This window comes from Dermacentor variabilis, chromosome 11, assembly GCF_050947875.1.
Source record: "Dermacentor variabilis isolate Ectoservices chromosome 11, ASM5094787v1, whole genome shotgun sequence".
In the NCBI taxonomy this organism is placed as follows: Eukaryota; Metazoa; Arthropoda; class Arachnida; order Ixodida; family Ixodidae; genus Dermacentor; species Dermacentor variabilis.
The window spans coordinates 54,272,740-54,293,073 of NC_134578.1; the positions used below are offsets into that span (position 1 = coordinate 54,272,740).

The 20,334-nt window shown below is 44.1% G+C and overlaps 1 protein-coding gene across 4 annotated transcripts; it reads right to left on the reverse strand.

The window, feature by feature from the left end:
* Nucleotides 1-1,651: 1,651 nt before the first annotated feature.
* Nucleotides 1,652-19,538, reverse strand: LOC142564474 (b(0,+)-type amino acid transporter 1-like). Of its 4 annotated transcripts, XM_075675489.1 has the most exons (9): nt 19,105-19,531; nt 16,379-16,655; nt 16,152-16,291; nt 10,100-10,288; nt 9,153-9,254; nt 7,636-7,896; nt 6,896-7,027; nt 4,990-5,086; nt 1,652-3,217 (listed from the first exon to the last, which is right to left on the reverse strand). In XM_075675489.1, the coding sequence occupies exons 3-9, from the start codon at nt 16,153-16,155 to the stop codon at nt 2,437-2,439; spliced, it is 1,566 nt and encodes a 521-aa protein (XP_075531604.1). In that variant the 5' UTR covers nt 16,156-16,291; nt 16,379-16,655; nt 19,105-19,531; the 3' UTR covers nt 1,652-2,436. The 4 variants fall into 4 exon arrangements, with proteins under 4 accessions (XP_075531604.1, XP_075531603.1, XP_075531606.1 ...); XM_075675488.1 differs by lacking the exon at nt 16,379-16,655; XM_075675491.1 differs by lacking the exons at nt 7,636-7,896; nt 16,379-16,655 and having other exon boundaries at nt 19,105-19,538.
* Nucleotides 19,539-20,334: the final 796 nt, after the last annotated feature.

Here is a 20,334-nt window from a genome sequence, read left to right on the forward strand (position 1 = left end):
CTACTTTCCGGCAAATTTCTGACTCTCCATCTTCGCTTCCATTTGCTTGGGACCTCCCTGGGTCCACGATTTCCTCAGTTTGGTCATTTCATACGTAAATTTCGTTTCGGTACTTGCCGTGTCTCTATGCTTGTCATCCCAGCGTTACCTTTCTCGCTGAACTTCTCGTGTGTATGTTATAACTGGCTCCGCGCTATGCCAAGGCAAATTAATATCCACTCTTAGTCATAGGCCATTATGTGAACGAGAAACAGCGTTTCGCTATTTGGATTTGAAGGCGGCTGGGCACAGCATATTGAGAGACCTGCCAGCGCATGCGATTTCAACTAATAAAGAAAGGACAGCTGCTGGCACTGTGTAATGGTTTTGACAAGGCTATTAGGTGCGTCAGTTGAAGCAAAGAACTCCTCCGCATGACGCCCTGCTCTGCATATTACCACTAAAACTTACTGAGGCTTACAGTGGCAGCTGCAAATGTTCGCTGTTAAGCTAAGCAAGGTACAGATGCTTCGTTTTTTTTCTCCGACCTATATTCCAACTAGATCTGCTCGAGGAAATATTTCGGTGCGTAGACGTCACCTACTCATCGGGTCGTTGAAGCGCTAGTTTTTATTAGTACATAATTGTTTTATCGAATCAAGATTGCCTCAGGTTTAGGCTTCATAGAGGGCTGCTTTCTTTTAGTTCGATGAAATAGTGTTTTATTTGCTAGATCTATTTCCTAGTTTTTTTTCATAGATGCACTTCTAATGCAGGGCGAGAGGGCTGAGTTATTTTGAGACTTCACTAACGACGTAGAACGTTATCATTAGTTTAATTGAACTCTATACGCGCATCTAATCGCTGGTTGTTTCTTGCTTGCTTGCTACTATTGTCAGCATGGCCATGAAGCAGATAATCCAGTTTTACTATTCGTTTATCGGCGACCAGGGCTCTGAATTAAAAGATTTCAATTCTCCTTTGCTATGGGGCCTCAAATGACCGCTTAAATTTGTGGTTCGACCAGATTCAAAAATGATCAACCAAATAGAATTTAAATTAGTCGTGGGTATGCACACGGTTAACGCGATGAGCTCAAAATACCATGCGACACCGGCACACAAAAGCACTAGAATATCTTCCTCAGCTATTAGTGTATTATTATATCGAGAATCACAGCTGAAGAAATATGCGGGTGGTGAAGGGGGGGGGGTCCCAATGTCATTTTTTTTTCATTCGAAAGCGGCTCTGGCGATTGCATGGTCGTCTTCGCTAATAATATGTTCAGCATCACGATCGAGTCCATCTGCATGAGTGCTTTTCTGAATAAGGACCGAGGGCCTCAAAAATGTAAGAATTTTAATCTAATGCTATTTCTTATCGCAATATGTCATCGAATAGTAAGAATGGCGGATAATGAAAAGAGAGGAATAGAAGCACGCAAAATTGATCTTTACATTAGGCCAGCCCATATCCCATTGTTGGCGTCATGCTTCGTAAAATAAGGCACTGTGTCAACAACGTGATCTGAGCCCGCTAGCGTGACTTCGCAACATTTGACACCTGAGCCTTGTCGTAATCTCGAAGAGGCTGATGCAGGCGTGACCTTCCAGTCTCGACCAATGCGTATGCAAACTACGAATGACAAAGCAGCTGAAACGTCTCGGTAGCATAGTAGTAGCAGTGGATGAATTTATTTACAGAAAGACAGAGAAGTCAACCCGAACTTGAGCACTCCTATCAAATAATCTGATATCACACCTGTGCCACATGTGCAATATAGCCGTATGGTCATACTAGAGCACATAAATTTAATGTCTCATATCTAGCTCTAACCTGCTTCCCTGCACTAAGAATGGAAGAAAAAAGGAAATGAAAGAGGTATGGACGAAATCCTCTGAAGCGGGTCATATGAAAGACTAGCGTTTGGTTACCATGGCTCATATTAGCCTTTTAATTAAATAGAAATGCATGATCCGTTCCCATTCTGCTCTAACGGGAATGGTGCTTCAATGGCCTTAATTCAATCCGACTATACCTCGGGCTCAACAGAAGACCGCCAACCACACTGCACACCTGCATCATAACTTTTGAACACTCACCTCTTCCTAGTTCTCGGAAGTAGTTAAAGGGTAATGTAGAACAATGATTCAAAATACAGTGCATACTGTTTTCTAAAACCATACGCCTATCATAACGAAAGCAATGCATTCTGAAAGCTGTGAGTTGGGCGCTTGTTATGCGCATCTTGTCGGCGACCTGCTTTACACGCCTACGCATTCTATCGGTGGCTAAGCTGCGAAACGCAGTTGGTAGATGTGAAGCCTTAATTATGTAAGCGAGCAGCTGCTCACCGTCGTTAACAAGATTTCTTCTCACATGTAGCACGCAGATACTCCTCCGGGATTATCCACACAGAGTCAGGCTTTGTACGAACCATAACAACGCTCAGGTTTATCACAGCTTCTCCTTCAACATGATCTCCAGGTCATTCGTACAAGGCGCCGAAAGCAGTAACTTCTGGATGAACCTTGTGAGGGGTTTAGTTCCTGGAACGCTGCACGAAAACGCAACGAACACAGCATAGTACACACCGCCGGCGACCAACATAGCCAGAATGACCACATACTGGACGTAGTCGACTGGTCTCAGCAGGGGTATCACGACCAGCGCTACAGACACGAGGAACTTGACGACTGCCAAGGGCAGCGGAACGGCGTAAGGTCTGTGGGCGTCCTTCATCGTGTAGCGGAGGCTGAAGAGACACAGGAGCACCACAATCTCCCACACATTTTCCAGAAACACAGATCCCTCGATCAGGTACGAAATGGAACCGATGAAAGTGAATGCCAGGGCCAGACTGCCACGGAGCATGATCGCGGCCACTGGTGTCGATGAGTGGACGGTGATGCAGGAGAAGACCGGGGCTAGGTGTCCCTGTCTGGACGCGGCTAGGATGACGCGGGCCGCGCTGAAGAAACCGGCACAAAGCGTGCCGAACGTGCTTATGGAAACGGCGACCGGTATGACGCCGGCGGCTTTGACACCCCAGGTGGAAGCCGTGAAGGACACGGCGATGGCTTCGGAGGTGGCGAAGGTGTTCGGGTCCAGAACGACGAAGTAGGCGACGTTCGTCAGCACGTAGATGGCGGTCACCGCTAGGATACCAATCATGGTGGCTCTCAGAATGTTCTTGTTTGGCTCAGTGACCTCTTCAGCGATTAGGCATATTTGTTTCCTGGTAAAGAAAATGACAGGCTTTCAATTCATGGGCAACTGGGTGGCACTGAGTGGCAATTGAATGATGCCTTCGACTCTATACATATACAGTTTCCACAAGATTATTTGTAAAGTGCGTGACACAGTACATAGTGAAAACATAAAGTAGCCTGGTACATGATGCATCCCATAGAGAACTGTTAATGATTGCCAAAATTTTCATCACAACTCTCGAGTGATAAATATATTCATTACTTGCGTCTAGAACGTTGTAAGAAATACATGCTCTATAGAAAATTGGCTGCCTCACCATGGGAAACATTGCCTACAAGCAGAAAACAGCGCTAAGCAACAGGACGAAGAGAGGGACACCGACCACAGCACTGACACTTGGTTGTTAGTCAGCGATGCGGTCTGTGTCACTCTCTTCGTCCTGTTGTTTAGCGCGGCTTTCTGCTCGTAATTGTGAACCAAGCAGCCCAAATGCGTACTACGGCCTGACTCAAGAAGATGTTCAGTCTGTCTTTGCTACGAAATGAAACTGAGCCTCATTGAGTGTGCTTTCGTTTTGGAAGCGTGACGCACGCAGTAGTATAACTTTCTCGAATAGGAAAAAAAACATCATACACTAGAAACACTTTGCTTTCAATAAACGTGTATGTGTGACTAGGAAATTGCTCTAGACGAAACAATAATGCCTTTCAATGTACATTTACGACAACGAGCCAAAGTTTACGAGAGATAAATAAATAACTTCATTGTGCACGGTGAAAAGGTGCGGCCCTTAGTCAAGGACTGCAATGATCATGACAGTTTCGCGTGGCCGCCGGACCAGCACGTGCTGAAACGTCGATTTCGGGTTTCTTAGCACAGCCTGCCGGCTATCATGCGTTGGGATGGGGTTGGTGTAAGTATGTGTCCAGGCGGCGGAGACCGGTACTCAGGCGTCACATGAATTAACGTCGGTTCTCCCGACAGCCAAGAAAACGGGGGCAATGGGATGTAGCCTGAAGGACAAGGAAGAAATGGAGGTTCGGGAGCACGTTACCCTGCATTTGTATTACATCCACCACGTCCTCTCGAGATTGGGACGGCTGTTGGGGGGGTGGGGTGGGGGAGGCAGTGGTATCTGAGCCTGCTTGGCCTATAAATATCCCGACTTGCTTGATGGGAGAGCGCTTTCCGCGTCTCATCAGCAGCACTTCGAACATTAAGGAAATTCTGTCCTAAAGGATCAAGCAGCTTTACTAACATACGAGCATGCATGATGCCATATTCTCAGTACTGGAACACAACATTGGCTTTCTGTTCTGCCAAAGTTGGTGAATTACCCAATTGTGAGCGTTAATCGGATGAACTGCATGAATGCCCGGAATGCTATTTTCGGTCAGTATACAGGCTACTTCGAGCTTATTCAGGATGCCCCAAATAACTTCAACCAAACATTAAAGATATACAAATGCCACGTAGCTAGACAGAACCAGAACCAATGTTCCTTGCCGTTGCTTGGAGATGATAAGATTATTTTTTCTTGCATTCGATTCAATTGACACAGTCTTAACTGAGTAATCAACTTCTCAAGTCTTTTATTTAGTTGAAAAGTGTGAGTGATAAAATTGTAGAGCAACATGAAAGCATCCCGACACAACTTTCTGTTCAATGTGTGCTAGGTAGCAGTGCTTATGCAAGCATGAAAGAAGCCAGAGAATACACGAAGTATTGCCGCACGACTGACCGATCGAGGCACTTTGCATGCTTGGCTTTAAAAATGTGTCCAGTGGTTACGCTCACCATCCTCCGTAGGAGTAGAGTGCGCCGTAAAATGCAAGGACGAGTCGGCTTGCGGACTCAGGCTTGCTGAACAATGCTTCGTCTTGAAAATGGTTGTCTGAAATGAACACCACTCTGTACGCGTCCAGCTTTCACCAGTAAGCTCAACGCACTGCTGGACGTCATTGCGGAGACTGCACGTTACGGCATGCACAAGGCCAAGGCAGTTTGCGTTCCTGAGAAGCTCGACGCAATCAGTGCTACATTTTGGATTGAATAACTTTAATGAAAGGTCCTGCGAGCTACGGGACGCAAGGTCCCATAGAGCGGGCTACTCCCACGTTGGGACCGGGAGTTGTAACTCCCTGGCCGCATCGTGGGCTCGCTGGACGGCCCAGAGTTGCTCCGCCAGGCCCGTGCTACGTAATGCTTCTTGTAGCCTGGCGGAGTCTTGATCCTTGTTTGCGTAGGTCCGACCACACGGCCAGAGCAAGTGATGTACGTCTAGTGTGCTATGGCAATTTTCGCAATATGATGTTTTGTATAGGTCAGTCATGTAGTGATGTAGTCTGTTCTGCGTGGGGTACGTGTTTGTTTGAAGCATTCTGAACGTGAGGGCTTGAGGCCTATCAGTGCTACAAACATCGTCTGAATGTTTATTGGACAACCCTTTATGGCCAATACAGCCTACTTATCCTTATGCAAAGTATTGTCTTACGGGAACTGGCTTGATGTAAAAAAAATGTTAGATGATCCGTGGGTGACACAACATTGCAGTTAACACGCAAATCGAACAGTGTCATATGTAAAATTTGCATTTGCGTAGAATCCCTATGTAGAATCAATTAATGCTTCTGATCAAGGCGACTGAGCTGATCTGAACTAAACGTTCATAAAAGATTCACGCTAATGGTCCAACGTTGATTGTGCAAAGTGTGCGCTTGTATACAGAAAATTAGATTTCGCGGCTTTAATAACATTCAGTCATAATTTATGAGATAATTACGTATAGTTGATTTATTTGACAACTGTTTACCGACCTAAAATATGAAGGTTGTGAAAGTACGTCTCAGGCTACACCACGAAGGTGTTATTATTAATGCAAAAAAAAAAATGAAACAAGACAGAACAAATAAACGCACTTGAGCTTCTAGCATTACGCGATTGGAAGAGATAGAAGGTATGCGGTTACAGGATTTCATTAGTGATAGCCACTGAAGGCAGTTACTGGTTTAGCTTAATGATTGCTTACTCGAAAACTGCGTAAGCTGTCCTATGTCATAAAGATTACTAGGCTGGACACTGCACTATATATTAACACGAACCTCATTGCAGTGAATCTACACGAAATTAATTTAAAGCCACGATGACGCTATGAAAAAATCACACCCCTCACAAGTACGTTCAACCGCGTTACGTACAACTCTGCAGGGCATTAGGGATACACTCGTGCTGTGAAGTACAAGTGAAAGGAGAGAAACGGCGGGAGATATAGTTGTATAGTTCTAATGGAGAGAATAACATTGCAGCCTACTACACCAACTTTACCATGATGTGGATTTGAATGAAATTGAGTAGTGAACTGACAGCGCCCCCCCCCCCCCCGAAAATAGTATCGTAAAGAGAGATGTAGACGCAACATTGTGTCTACGTCCACTTTGCCAGTGTTGCATGTATGGAGACATTGTTGGTCTGACAGTACTTTATTTACGTTGGTAGGCCAGAAATTTTCATTTAGGAGTAAAGGGAATAAAAAAGTTGACAGCCACGCACGACACAAAGTAGGACATTTCAAACGCCCCAATTATATAACTTGATCGGGCATTGCGCCTTATAAAGTTATAAAGGGGCACACAACGTTTACTTGCGAACCTCAATTACCATGTACTGTACTACGCAAATGAGCAGAAGAATAGCTTCAACTTACGAGTAACCTTGAAAGCGAATACTGCTCCAGTAATGATTACTGATATCAAAATGAGGCACTTGATACTAGAGAAGATGTCTTGAACTCTCGCAGAAGTCTTCACAGAGAAACAGTTCACGGCTGTTGCTAGAGCTGCGGAAGAGAGTAAAATACAGTTTAGCGCAAATATATGAAAGTTTGTGTTTCAATACGAGAGATGAAATTTAAAAGTGTTTTAATTAACCTTTTGCTCGCTATCTCTGAGAACCGGCTTTTAGAATATTCTGATCCACTTACTGAGCTTTCTACCCAACGACGTGAAATTTTTGCTCACTGTCTTGCATCCTCTGAATAAGTTTTCATTTGATGTGCAATAACCTTTGTTAATACTCATGGGTCTGTTAAATGCTACTTCTTGTTATTTTGGCACGAAAATATGAGTACTTGAGACGTACAGTGCGATGCTGCTACATGCTACGTGATTTATTGTGGTTGTGTAACGTTACATGTTACGGTTGTGTAACGGTTGTGTGAAAGTTAGCTGACGGTAAACGGTGTCAATCGGAGGTCACTGGGAAAAGCCTTCGTCCAGAAGTGGATGTAAGCGTGGCTGGTGACGATCATTCTCAGTGATAATATGATCAATACAGAGATGACTATGAAGATGATCACGATAATGAACATCGAGGGATAGAAAGCGGCTCGCGCGTATTCGAATTCTCTTACAGCACAAGACCGCATGCCGCACTGGTACGACTCACTAGTGAAGCTCAGCGCAACGAGCACGGTCGTCTCATAAGGCGCTTGGCAGGTTGGATAGATGACGCTGAGCGCGTAGCTGGAGAAGGTCAGCCCCTGCAACGCCGCGCTCATCGGGTCCAAGACCAGAGAGAAGCACCACATCTGCAGGAAAGGCAGCACGTCGCCGAAGCGACCCAGGCCCTTGGTGGCAGCCGTCAGGTACGCGTAGTCTCCCCCCGACGTCGGAAGCAGCATCGCCAGCTCGGCGTAGCACAGCCCGCCTGCCGGAGGTGCAGACGCCAAGTCACGTGACCCGTGTTTGGCGTGTAAAAGTTCAAGTTCAGGCATTGGTCTGCGAAGGGTGCCGTTCGAAAGGGACGCGTTTTTTTCCTCGTAGAATAAAAACGTCGCAAACCACTTGAAGTTGTCTGATCACACTAATTAACCGGGGGGGGGGGGGGCTTGTTAAAAAATATGAATGTATGCCGAGCAGTGAAGCGAAATTTCGAATGTGGCCTGGCTGCAATTAGACGGCCGATATTTCAGCGGCTTCCTCAACGAAGTAAAGATGACAACGCGGCGGCTTTTAAAATGAATCTTCAACTCGGGGCTAATTCCAATGACTTGTTGAAATATCTCTGCAACGCAATTACGTTCTGAGTTTAAGCGTTGCAAATATTTTTTTTTAAGGAGAGAAAGCTGAATTTTACGAACTCTCGCCATCACAATATTGGCGTAGAGCGTGCTATTGCTGACATGAATTGCCAAAAATCAGTAAGAGAAAAAACTGCAGAACACCTTCTGCAACACCACAACCTGGCACCAAAAATAGACACGATCCTGTAAATTGCATCTGTCACATTGCTGAAAGGCGAGATACATGATATGTGATTGCAGAGAATGCGTGAAATGATGATATTGTTGGCGGGTCTTTTGCAAGAGTCCCTTCCCAAATTAGTTGCGGTGTATTTATAGCTGCGTAAAACATAGCAATTTTTACCACCTTAAATAACTGTAAATGTAGTGTAAAAGTTAAGATATTCACGTATATTTCTCAGCTACATAGCTCCACAAATAATGCTTTAACTATTGAAATACTAATATTTTTGGCAATTTCCCGACAAAATTTGATTTCCTAGAGATAATATACTAAAATTTCAGGAGTTATTATAAATATATGTAAACGACTCATAAAATTTGGTTGAGTGGATGCCAAAAAAAAATTTCATTGTTTCTTTACCTTGAGATGTCAGTTTTTCAGGTAAAGCTCCTAAGTAACGTAGAACTTTTGAAAACACTGCCGCTATCACAGTATATACAAAAATAACTCTGGCCTTTCTGCCGTCATACGACTATCTCTTGCGTAATTTAACGTTAATGACAAACCAAATTTATTGGAATAGTCTACAAAAATCGATTGTTTAACTTTACGAATTAAATGGCACAAAAATGCGGTGAAGTCCCTTTGAGGTAGGTATATGGACTCACAGTTAAAATGTAAAAAAAACTATTTGTCTTTGCAGAAGAACAAACTCACCTATGATGCTTAAGATTCCACATACAATCCACACTAGCAAGTCTACCCCAATGGAGCCGGAGTTTCTGAATACGGAGCTAGGTGTAACAAAAATTCCCGAACCTGCAAAAGAAAGGAGAAAGGAAACAAAAAAAGGGAAATAATGCCTATTGCGTAACAGAATAAAATGAGCACTTAAAAGCATTACAAGCGACAATCCTAAAGGCTTTCCTTGGTAAAGTTTGCCTCTATTTGGAACAAATGTACGATGAGTTACATAAATTTTAGAAATCCATATTAATGGTGTGTTCCCCGCCCTCGCACACGTATCGAAAGTACTCCAGGAAAACCGAGATGGTTCGCATCATCACCCCGTGGCAAATCTCATGTCATAATGACATTTACCAGCGCCACAGCCATCATACAAGTGAATAGTATGGTCATTTTCTTCTCTGCCGTGATATTTCCGATCTCAAGCATCTTTTGTGGCGTATTTAGAATCCAAATTCCTACCTAGACAATCGGTGTCTGTTTGCATCATGCACGGGTAGGTTTCTGTTTTCGCGTAGTGAAAGTTGTATAAGTGAGGAAGGTTGCACACCATTGACTCATCTTAAGGCAAGTTAGACATTCGTGCGTAGTGACGCTGGCAAGCATTGCTTCATTCTAGCAATGGGTAAAATATATCGATTGCTTCAGTAACGCTTGCTCAACCCATACTAAGCGATATGCCGGATATTAATAAACGACAAAGGAACAACAGGGCATGTCAATACAAAAGAAAACGGCATTGCGTGAAATACTGTATACACCTAAGAATACGCAATACGGCGAAACATTCATAATATTCGTAGTGACGTCTCGTTTTAACGAAGAACGTAGTTCTATGTTTTTTTTATTAAACAGCGACTTGAATTATAAGGATAGCATGACGAAATGCGTGTAGCGCCAACGTGAACGTTACTCACCGATTATACTTCCAATAATAAGGGCGACACCGCTTCCCAGTCCGACTTGTCGCTTGAGGGCCGCCTTCTCGGCAGGCACTGCGGATGGCGTTTCTTGAGGGGACGCAGGTGTCTGGTCTTTGGCCTTATCCTCGGCTGGCGATGCGCAGGATGGCTTCGGCGCCTTGTCTTGTTGGCTCACTGCAGACCCTACGCTCCCGTTGGACCAACCGGTGTGCGGGAACATTAGTCGTAGTGCACCAAAGGCGGGTGAGGAAATTGCCTCGGTGGTTAACACAATACAGGAAACGCCAGTCTGTATCGTAGAGATTTCTGAGACGGTTATTTCCGAGACAAAGGCGATTATGCTACTCAGGGGATTCCTTGTCAAGGCACGTCGGTCGGAAATGAAGCTACAGATGTGTCATCCTCTCAACAATATGTAAAGCGGCAGGGTGCAATACGGGCTAGGGATATTCAAGTGGGGAGTCCTACTGCTCCGCTGAAGTGGTACGGAGAAAACCTCGGTAACCTAATCTATGTCGCGGAGAACTAAAGTGTTAACGGAGAACTAATGTACCAGTGAGGCACAACAACATGAACTGGCTCGCAACTAGCTGATATGTATTTAGAGTAGCGACAACATAAATGCACTAAGTCAAGCATGCTACAGCGAGCTGCAAGGAAACAACCGAAGTAGAACACATAACCAGCGTATGCTTCGCTGTCGGCTGCTAGGGTTATGAACCCAGTTGTGACAAAAAAAAGTGTCGGTTTGCTATATGGGACATGGGATCATTGTTTTTTTGGTGTGCTTGTATATATAGACCATGCATTTTTACCTTTTTAAAGGTAAAATATATTCGTTTTAATAAATAAGTAATGTATTCGCGTTATTTACAATGGATGAAAAAAAATGATTAGGCGTTTTTGCAGCCAATGAAGTTTTGTGCACGTTTAGCGTAACATCGAGTGAACTGTTTCGTTTGACCAGTGTAATGTTTTCAGATGCCGTTAGAAGCTGATATTTTTTTTGACGTATCTTGTGTTTAGTGTTGCAGATATTTCTGTCAAACTTTTACAGAGGTATCCAATTCAGAGCATTTAGAGGTAAATATGTTTCTCGCGTCCATTCAGGGCCTCGATTCTTCGTAGTGATGCAGCTTTCACGCTCGGAAAAACACTTTTATGTAGCACGTGTTGAGCAACAGAAAGCTGTATCGGGAGTTTTTCATGCCGCTCTATAATTTTCTCATTGACACTTTTAATGTAATTCTAATACTTGAGAAGTTGATTAATTAATGAATACTAAAGATAACCGATGGTCCCTAAGGGTTACGGACTGGATACCAAGGGAAGGGATGCGTAGCAGGGGGCGGCAGAAAGTTAGGTGGGCGGATGACATTAAGACGTTTGCAGGGACAACATGGCCACAATTAATACATGACCGGGGTAGTTGGAGAAGTATGGGAGAGGCCTTTGCCCTGCAGTGGGCGTAACTAGGCTGATAATGATGATGATGATGACTAATGATCTAGTTAGGCGGAATGAAAAATATAGTTTGAGTATCTCCAAGTGACGGTGAAGAACATTAATTTTGTTCTGTCCAGCAACGTGGCACCTTAATATTTTTTAACTCTGGCTAAAGCTAGCTGGGACACCCTGCATATGGAGGACGTGGAAACGCTTAGCTGCGATACTAATGATGGCTAGAGGCCCTCATGGACGCACGTTTCCTGCCACATATGATTCTTATGCTCCCTAATTAAGCTATGTGAACTGCCGCTGCTGTCTTAAGGTAAGCTTGAGCGGGATTGGTTTCAGCGCCACTTGCATATCGGGGGGCTACTTTTTGAAAGTACTTTCGGAAAATTTCGGAAGTTCTTCGACATCACATAGGCTGGAGTCGGTGTGTGCATATTGAACTTTTATTGAGGGTTTTACTAGCTGATGTGTTTAATTCCTTAAAAAGCCTGAATGAGGGAGAACCATGCCAGGTGAACCTACCTCAGTCAGGTTCTGATGTGTGAATACGAGTAAGCCATAATGAGTGGAATTTACTTCCATGGAGGCATGGCTGAGCATAGATCTTTAGCGGGTTTGAGTCTGAGTGAGCCCAGCTCAGTAGAATTGTGATTAGTCTGAGTCCACGTGCAGTGCCGAGCAAAAACAAAACATGATATTTCAGTGAGAATGAACGACTTCATTTTCCTTTGCCGACATATGGTACTGGCAACGCCGTTAAAAAATGGCACTGTCAATTTCCCTGTTTCAACCAGCTTATATCAAATGGTAAGCTGATCTTCCCTCGTCAAGATGTCAAGGGCATTCGAGAAAAAGTGGTATATCGCGCTTATATTAGTTGCCCAGTAGCACGTGAAGCGGGAAAGCCGGAGGGCGCAGTTATCAGTTTCTCTTGCATCCCGTGTCAGGGGGTACGCTGTTTAAGATTCCGGTCACTAGAAGCTTGCCCAAGTGTCTTTGGCAAACGCTTGGATGATGCTTATCTTTGGCGTCGGCTGTGGACAAGGCATAAAGCGTAAACAACGTATCAGCACGAAACTTGGCATTCGATGCCAATTGTGAAGTTGTAGCTTTTAGTTTCCGTCTGCTGGCCTGACGTTCCGCAAGAAAGAGACAATACTGCTTTGGGACGCGTCAACGATGTGCGAATGAGAGAGGCCTTAGCCCAGAACTATTGTTTGTCGGTTATGGGACTTGTCTGATACAACAAAGAGAGGTCTCATTATGATTCCATGCAAGAGAGAAGGAAACAGAAAACTGTTACTCGTCGGCATCCTTTTAGGGACTGCTGGATTACTCTGTCATAAATGTACATGGTCCCTAAATATCGGCTCGAAGAGACCTCATACTCTCTTTACATGTCAACCATAGTTCGTCTATTTTCCTTAAACCTACCGCGGTCTTGTATTTCAGAGTTATTTCTGTTATCTGCTTTTTTGTGCCAATATTGTTGTTTTCATGGAGAACTGGCTGAACTTGTTTTGGTGATTCTTTTCGTTTACTTGCGGTGAATATGCTGATTTTACTGTATATTTTTTTGCACTTTCTTTTCTTGAACATAGGTTGTTTTGCTATACATCGACTGCAGCTGTTTTTAGGAGTTGCGTACAATCGTTGAACCTGCCGCACTTGTCGCTTGGAGATGACGTCGTGCTATCGCCTTCCATTGATTTAACAACTTATCTTTTGTTGAGAATTCCCAACACCTTTCTACAAATAAATGTTTATCAGCTGACTACTCTCCAAGCTCTACCACACTCCACAAAGATTGGCGATGGGGAAAAACGAACCACGCGCGGAAATGTTACACAATGCATTCGCAACGCCGGTGGCTACCAGGAAAAAGCCGGACTTTTACATGGTCATTGCGCTCGGATTGCGCATCAAAGGCAATGACCAGAAAAACGCATTGCTGTTTATACTTGTGTATAAGGTCTTTGCTACGTTCAGGCAAGGTTCAAAATCTGGCAGCGACAGCGGACCGGTTGTCAAAGCTAAATGGGTCACACACATAGTGACATCGAATAGATGAGGCTGCTCGTCAGTTCGGCTGGCCGTATTTTATTCGGCAACCTGCCTTTAATATTTGACACCGCAATATAATCCCACTTTCTGTATACAGGTTCTTCGAGTAAGTCTCTGCTGCTCACTTGTATAAGCATTCAGCATATATGCCTGCTTTTAGTACTTTCCATCTTATTTATATTTTTGCACTACACGACCTAGTAAGAAATAATCAAGTCATTTTCATACGAAGAAAAAAATATTTCATGTGTATTGGACTTTCAATTTCTGTTTACGTGGACATGACCCGGGTCCAAATACGTTATTCTCGCATAAAGGACAAGCGCAACCAACCTTAAAGACAGGGTACCTAGCGGCAACTTGCCATCACAGCTGTACATGATGATGTTAATGATGGCATATTTGTACTTAGTGGGTAGAACGCAGCAATACTGCAATGCACAACAGCGGTAAAGGTCTTCCTATGCCACAGGGAAATGTAACTAAGTATATGGAGTGCACGTATACATGAACCAAGACCATAACACGTTTTTTTCGGTAGAGCGCATTATTATTAATTTGCGACATTAAACAACATATTTATTAACGAGGAGATCAACTAGCAAACGAATAATATTACCTTATTTCCACTGCAGTAAGTATAATATATAAATGTTAATTTTCTAACCAGTGACTCTGTTGTGCCTTCCTTTCAACGCAAACAGAAAACACAGATGTCCAACGGTAAAAGAAGAAGAAACTTTACTACTAAAACTAACGGACGTTAATTGCTGATAAAACAAAAAAAAATAACAAGCGTAACGATATTAAAGTGCGATAACTTACTGATACGCAAATGCCGCTGCTTTAGTAGGAATAGCAAAAAAAAGAAAGGGAAAGAGAGACAGGAAGAAACACAGAAAGCTGTTAGTTACAATGTTTTGCCAAGTTTGCCTAAGCTGCCTGGCTTTATTCCCACTCAACACAAATAATAATAATAATAATAATAATAATAATAATAATAATAATAATAATAATAATAATAATAATAATAATAATAATAATAATAATAATAATAATAATAATAATAATAATAATCAGCTTGGTTACGCCCACTGCAGGGCAAAGGCCTCTCCCATACTTCTCCAACAGCCCCGGTCATGTACTAATTGTGGCCAGGCCATCCCTGCAAACTTCTTAATCTCATCCGCCCACCTAATTTTCTGCCGCCCCCTGCTATGCTTCCCTTCTCTTGGGATCCAGTCCGCAACCCTTAATGACCATCGGTTATCTTCCCTCCCCATTACTTGTCCTGCCCATGCCCATTTCTTTTTCTTGATTTCAACTAAGATGTCATTAACTCGCGTTTGTTCCCTCACCCAATCTGCTCTTTTCTTATCCCTTAACGTTACACCTATCATTCTTCTTTCCATAGCTCGTTGCGTCGTCCTCAATTTGACTAGAACCCTTTTCGTAAGCCTCCAGGTTTCTGCCCCGTAGGTGAGTACTGGTAAGACACAGCTATTATACACTTTTCTCTTGAGGGATAATGGCAACCTGCTGTTCATGATCTGAGAATGCCTGCCAAACGCACCCCAGCCCATTCTTATTCTTCTGATTATTTCCGTCTCATGATCCGGATCCGCCGTCACTACCTGCCCTAAGTAGATGTATTCCCTTACGACTTCCAGTGCCTCGCTGCCTATTGTAAATTGCTGTTCTCTTCCGAGACTGTTAAACTTTACTTTAGTTTTCTGCAGATTAATTTTTAGACCCACTCTTCTGCTTTGCCTCTCCAGGTCAGTGAGCATGCATTGCAATTGGTCCCCCGAGTTACTAAGCAAGGCAATATCATCAGCGAATCGCAAGTTACTTAGGTATTCTCCATTAACTTTTATCCCCAATTCTTCCCAATCCAGGTCTCTGAATACCACCTGTAAACACGCTGTGAATAGCATCGGAGAGATCGTATCTCCCTGCCTGACGCCTTTTTTTATTGGGAATTATGTTGCTTTCTTTATGGAGGACTACGGCGGCTGTGGAGCCGCTATAGATATCTTTCAGTATTTTTACATACGGCTCGTCTACACCCTGATTCCGTAATGCCTCCATGACTGCTGAGGTTTCGACAGAATCAAACGCTTTTTCTAACCAGTGACTCCGTTGTGCCTTCCTTTCAAAGCAAACAGAAAACACAAATGGGCACAATATATTGTTTGCGCAACAAATCACGCTGGTAGGCTTGTATATACAGCAATACCAATATAGAAGCTCATGTGGTAAAAAACAAAAGTGTGAATCTATGTTGTCAGGGAAGTTCAGACTAAACATTTTCCGTGATTGCGTCAGTATTCAGATAAAGTGTGGAACACAGATCTATGTTGCCGAAACCTTCCCATAAACTGAAACGGGAAGCAAAGCCATCAGGTTGTTTTCTTCATTGGAACGCGGTGAATACGAGGCCGCTGCCAGATATATAATATCTGTAAGGGCTCGACAGTTTACTACGACACGCTCATAAAGTGTGCAGTGAAAATTCACTCACCCATCCTGCCTCTCCAGAAACACTGAGTATCACTTGCACAAGTTCATGCTTAGCAGCACATCTTTCTTGGCTTGCTTCACCTAAGGCAACGAAGATCGCGTAACACAAGTGTTTGCCCTTGACTCATCGCTCCAAGCAATCTGCAATAGAAACAAAAAGGTCGAGAACATATGAATGTAGTTTCAGACATGAAGATATTGTGTCCAATATCGAAGCTTGAAACTTACCTTCGTCGACTCACCCGTCCAGTGTTGTCTTGATGTAGACCTATGATTTTTTTGCGTACATTTATCTTTTGCTAGGTGTTGTGCTATTAGAGCTGTATAAAAAGCTTAGTGTGCACACTGCTTAGAGTTTACAGCTGTTATGGCTTGCTTGTGAGCTCGATCGCTGTCTGCGGTTCTGCTTGGCTTTGGCCATGGCTCAGGCTGCCTGATAAGCCGGTTCAGTGGCGGTGACTTGAGCGGGCGAGGGTGGTGTGCGGCGCCACGCCGATTGTGTAAACTGAAACAGACGCGATTAACGGGCGCCAACAGAGTATCACTGCTTCATTTTTCTGAGCAAGCGGCGCAGGTTACGGGAGTAACTGGAGGCTGCATTTTCTCTTAGGCTTATGCAACCTTTTCCCAACTGGCCATTCATTTTGTTGACAGAAACGCACCCACACTTTCCTTCCCTTTGGCGCGCTAAACGCGAACTCAAGGACACTCGCCAACACACAGTAAGACACACACAAACACACAAACGCGCGCACCTCGTGATTCTTTAAACATTTCCTGTATTGTCCCCTCATCAATAACTGAGGTTGCGGCTTCATGTTCATGAAAATGTGGTAGAACATTGAAACGGCTGGAAATTTGGAACATGGCAGATGCTACAAAGGAGTCTTTGTTAATTTTTCTCTCGCAGGTTGACAACATGGGCTTGCGTGCATGCTGAGGGATGGCGTAGCTTCTTTTGTAATGTTTTAGTGGAGCTTCAGGCATGAAAAACTCCTACGCGCCAGGCCTTGCACTGTTGAAGCAGCTGGAACAATTCCCCTATTGAAGCCGCGTAATGATCCTGTACAGCAGTGGGAAAGCAGGATGGAGGAAACAAAACGGAGAAGAAATGGGCTGCTGCTCTTTACGGACGACTGGGGACGCAGTGCTGAGCATAGATGATAAACACCGAGATACAAATCAGTGAGCCGATGGGGGCTAAAATTATCGGTGTCATTCGTCAAGGAAATATTGTATTTTCACGCGTGACACATGTTGACAGTTTTATTTCAATGAACATACATTCACACAATGTGTATGTAAGGCTCTTTAAAGCGTTGAAGAATGGACAAGTTAATTTAGCTTTTTTTTTTGCGGAGGAGGGGATGCAGAGGGAAGGGGAGCGGGCTTTGGGATGTTTCACTGTTACACACGGCATCCAACTGAAATTAACATACAGGGGACGTCGATGCTTTACACAATTTACAGATGTAATCTCGGAGGTCTGGGGGTGTTGGTGGTAACGATAGAAAATTCTCGTAAATCATGCACCTAATAATGTTACATTTGCCAGGTTCGGGCTCGCTAAACTCCTTTCTGGCACTGCGTTCAAGTTCAGTATTTGTGCGGCAAAACTAATTAGATGCACGCATAAAAAGCACGGGCTTTCTTTACGGAGACGTAAGAACAAAGGCAGTTTAAGGTGTCCAGTGACCGCAATAGCCGATGATGAATAACTGCAAATACAGTCTAAGTGAATTCGCAGAGCTCGAATACACCTTATCGAGATTATATATGCCAATAAAGCGTTCATTTTCTCTCATTATTGTCCCAAGAAGGCTTTTGGTATCATATCCCCCCCCCCCGTATGTTGCTATAGATTCTCAGTTCCCATATCGCAGGCTAAATTTGTGCCCAATAAATGGTCACGCGGTCACTGTTGAGCTCCCGGAAATTATTTGGAAATGCATTCAGAACGCACACAAGGAAATGTGTCATTACAAACAGCAAGATTTCAAACTATCCAATGAAGCAAGCAGGAGATATTGGCCTCGCTGTAACCAATAACCCGTTACTGTGACGTCGGTGCTTAAAGGATGTATGATAAAGTAGACTGCAATATCACATGTGCGCGCTTAATGCACTAAAATACCAGAGGTCCAAAGGATATGCTATAGCTCATCTCTATTTAAGGTCTGTACATGACATTCACAAATATTCCAATCTGCCTTGAGGCTAAATCTGAACACAAGAGCTTCGAACACAAGTACTTGTCGAAAGAAATACGGCTTAATGTCGAACGAAGCCCCTCTAGAGCTCTCCATGAATAGAATGCGTATTGCTTCAGCTTATTATTCTTAGTTTATGTGAGCTTATAGATTGAAATTTTCCGTCGCGCAGATCGGCCTTCTCCTTCATTCTCGTATGTCGCAATGTTATAATGACTCGATAAAGAGAACTTTCGTGCATCCATACAGTGGTCCGAAGGAACACGTCTACCCGGACGTAGCTGTGTGCCTTCGTCTGCAAGATCTGTCCATTGTGTCTAACGGCTCGGCATTGTTTGTGTCCACATCGAGGCCGATTCGCAATCCAACCATTATCGAAATGGTTCGATTTGAAAACAAAGAGGCTTCTGCAATGCTTCCCGAAGGTGGAGCCATGAATGGCACGACGAAAACAACTACTGCCGCTTTTCGCTGAGCAGAGTACTGACGCAAGTTTCGCGAAACGCAACTAACTGCCCGCAGGCCAGTAAGTAAGTTTCGACTCCATCACCTTTTACGAGCTAGACATACTTTTAGTACGCCAACGCGCCCCTCCGCTTCGCTGACAATTCTGAATCTACGCAGCTTGCTAATGAGAAGATAGCGATAAGTTTCGCTTAAGAAAACACTAGTCAACGTTTCGTCGAACCAGGTCGCCCGCCCACTCGGCTAATTCCGCTAAAGAAATGCCCAGTGACCACTTACCATCAATCCAGGCGATGCACGATTGACAAGCCTGCAGCTGGTCGTGGAATGTCGGTCGCTTCCTATCGTATAGCTGTGCATTTCACCGTGGCATACACTCGCATTGCCAGCGGCATAGGAAAGAAATGCTTGAGGGCTCGGAAAGGGAACGCGGAGGGAGTGAGGCGGAGGCGTAGAAAGAGACGTTTGCGCAAACAGGTTTGGAGAAAGCGAATACTCCGAAATGTCTGCCGAGGGAAAAAGTCCTCGCGCGGCGGTCATTTGCTGTTTGTACATTTCCTTGTTTTTTTTTATTCCGTGCTTCCCTCGTACCAACCTGCGCTTCTGTCGGCCTCGGCGCACAGCTCGCGCAAGCGCGTAATGCAAATGACTTGTTGCTGCCGGCGCGTAGCAGAAGCGCGGAGGTCTTTTTAAACCGTCCCTTTACACACTGCTTAACTTTTTTTGTTTATGCACCGACCTTCACGCTGGATTCTGCCTTGCGGCAGCCAGGGTCTTTTACGCGTGCGTACAGTTGCATCGCCGTCTTAAAAGCCGTGACCGTCACAACACGTATTCAATTCACTCCTGTGTTCCTGCGACGCTGTCGCCTCCCTTTAACCGAACGACGAGCATGTTACAACTATCAGTCGCATACTTTGCTTTTGTTTGCGTCACTTCAAGGCTGCAGCCATACTATTTTCACTTTTCAAGAATCAGTAATTAAGGTACTTTGACAGAAAGGAAAAAGAGGCGTACTGAATCCTGTGTGACCGCAGGAGTTACGCAAGTTAATGTTTGGGAGAGAATGCGAATGAGCATGTCGTTCGTTCACTGCTTTTCAGATGTTCCTAATTTTGCAGGATTTTCCTACGGTTCCGTGTCATTTGTTGCAGCGAGTCGAGTATTCCGTCGGTTTTGAGGACGCACCTTCGTGTGAGCCACTGAGAAACTGCGAAACGATAAAAGAAAAAAAAAATGTGAAGATAGCCTTTACGAAATACGACCTCCTGGCACTAAGTTCTAGATTTCTGAACGGTTCCTCTTTTTACACATAATCCTGCGACTCCATGTGCATTTAATTGCGCGTTGACTTACGTTTATCCAATTTTAGTAGGAAAGGATTACGTAACATATTCACCCCTGATATGGTGTCAGATGAACGTAGTTGTCAGGTTGAAGTAGATAGGATGCGAGGCTAAACTGCATGAAAGTGATCTGATCATATTCATGGGGGGGGGGGGGAGGTTG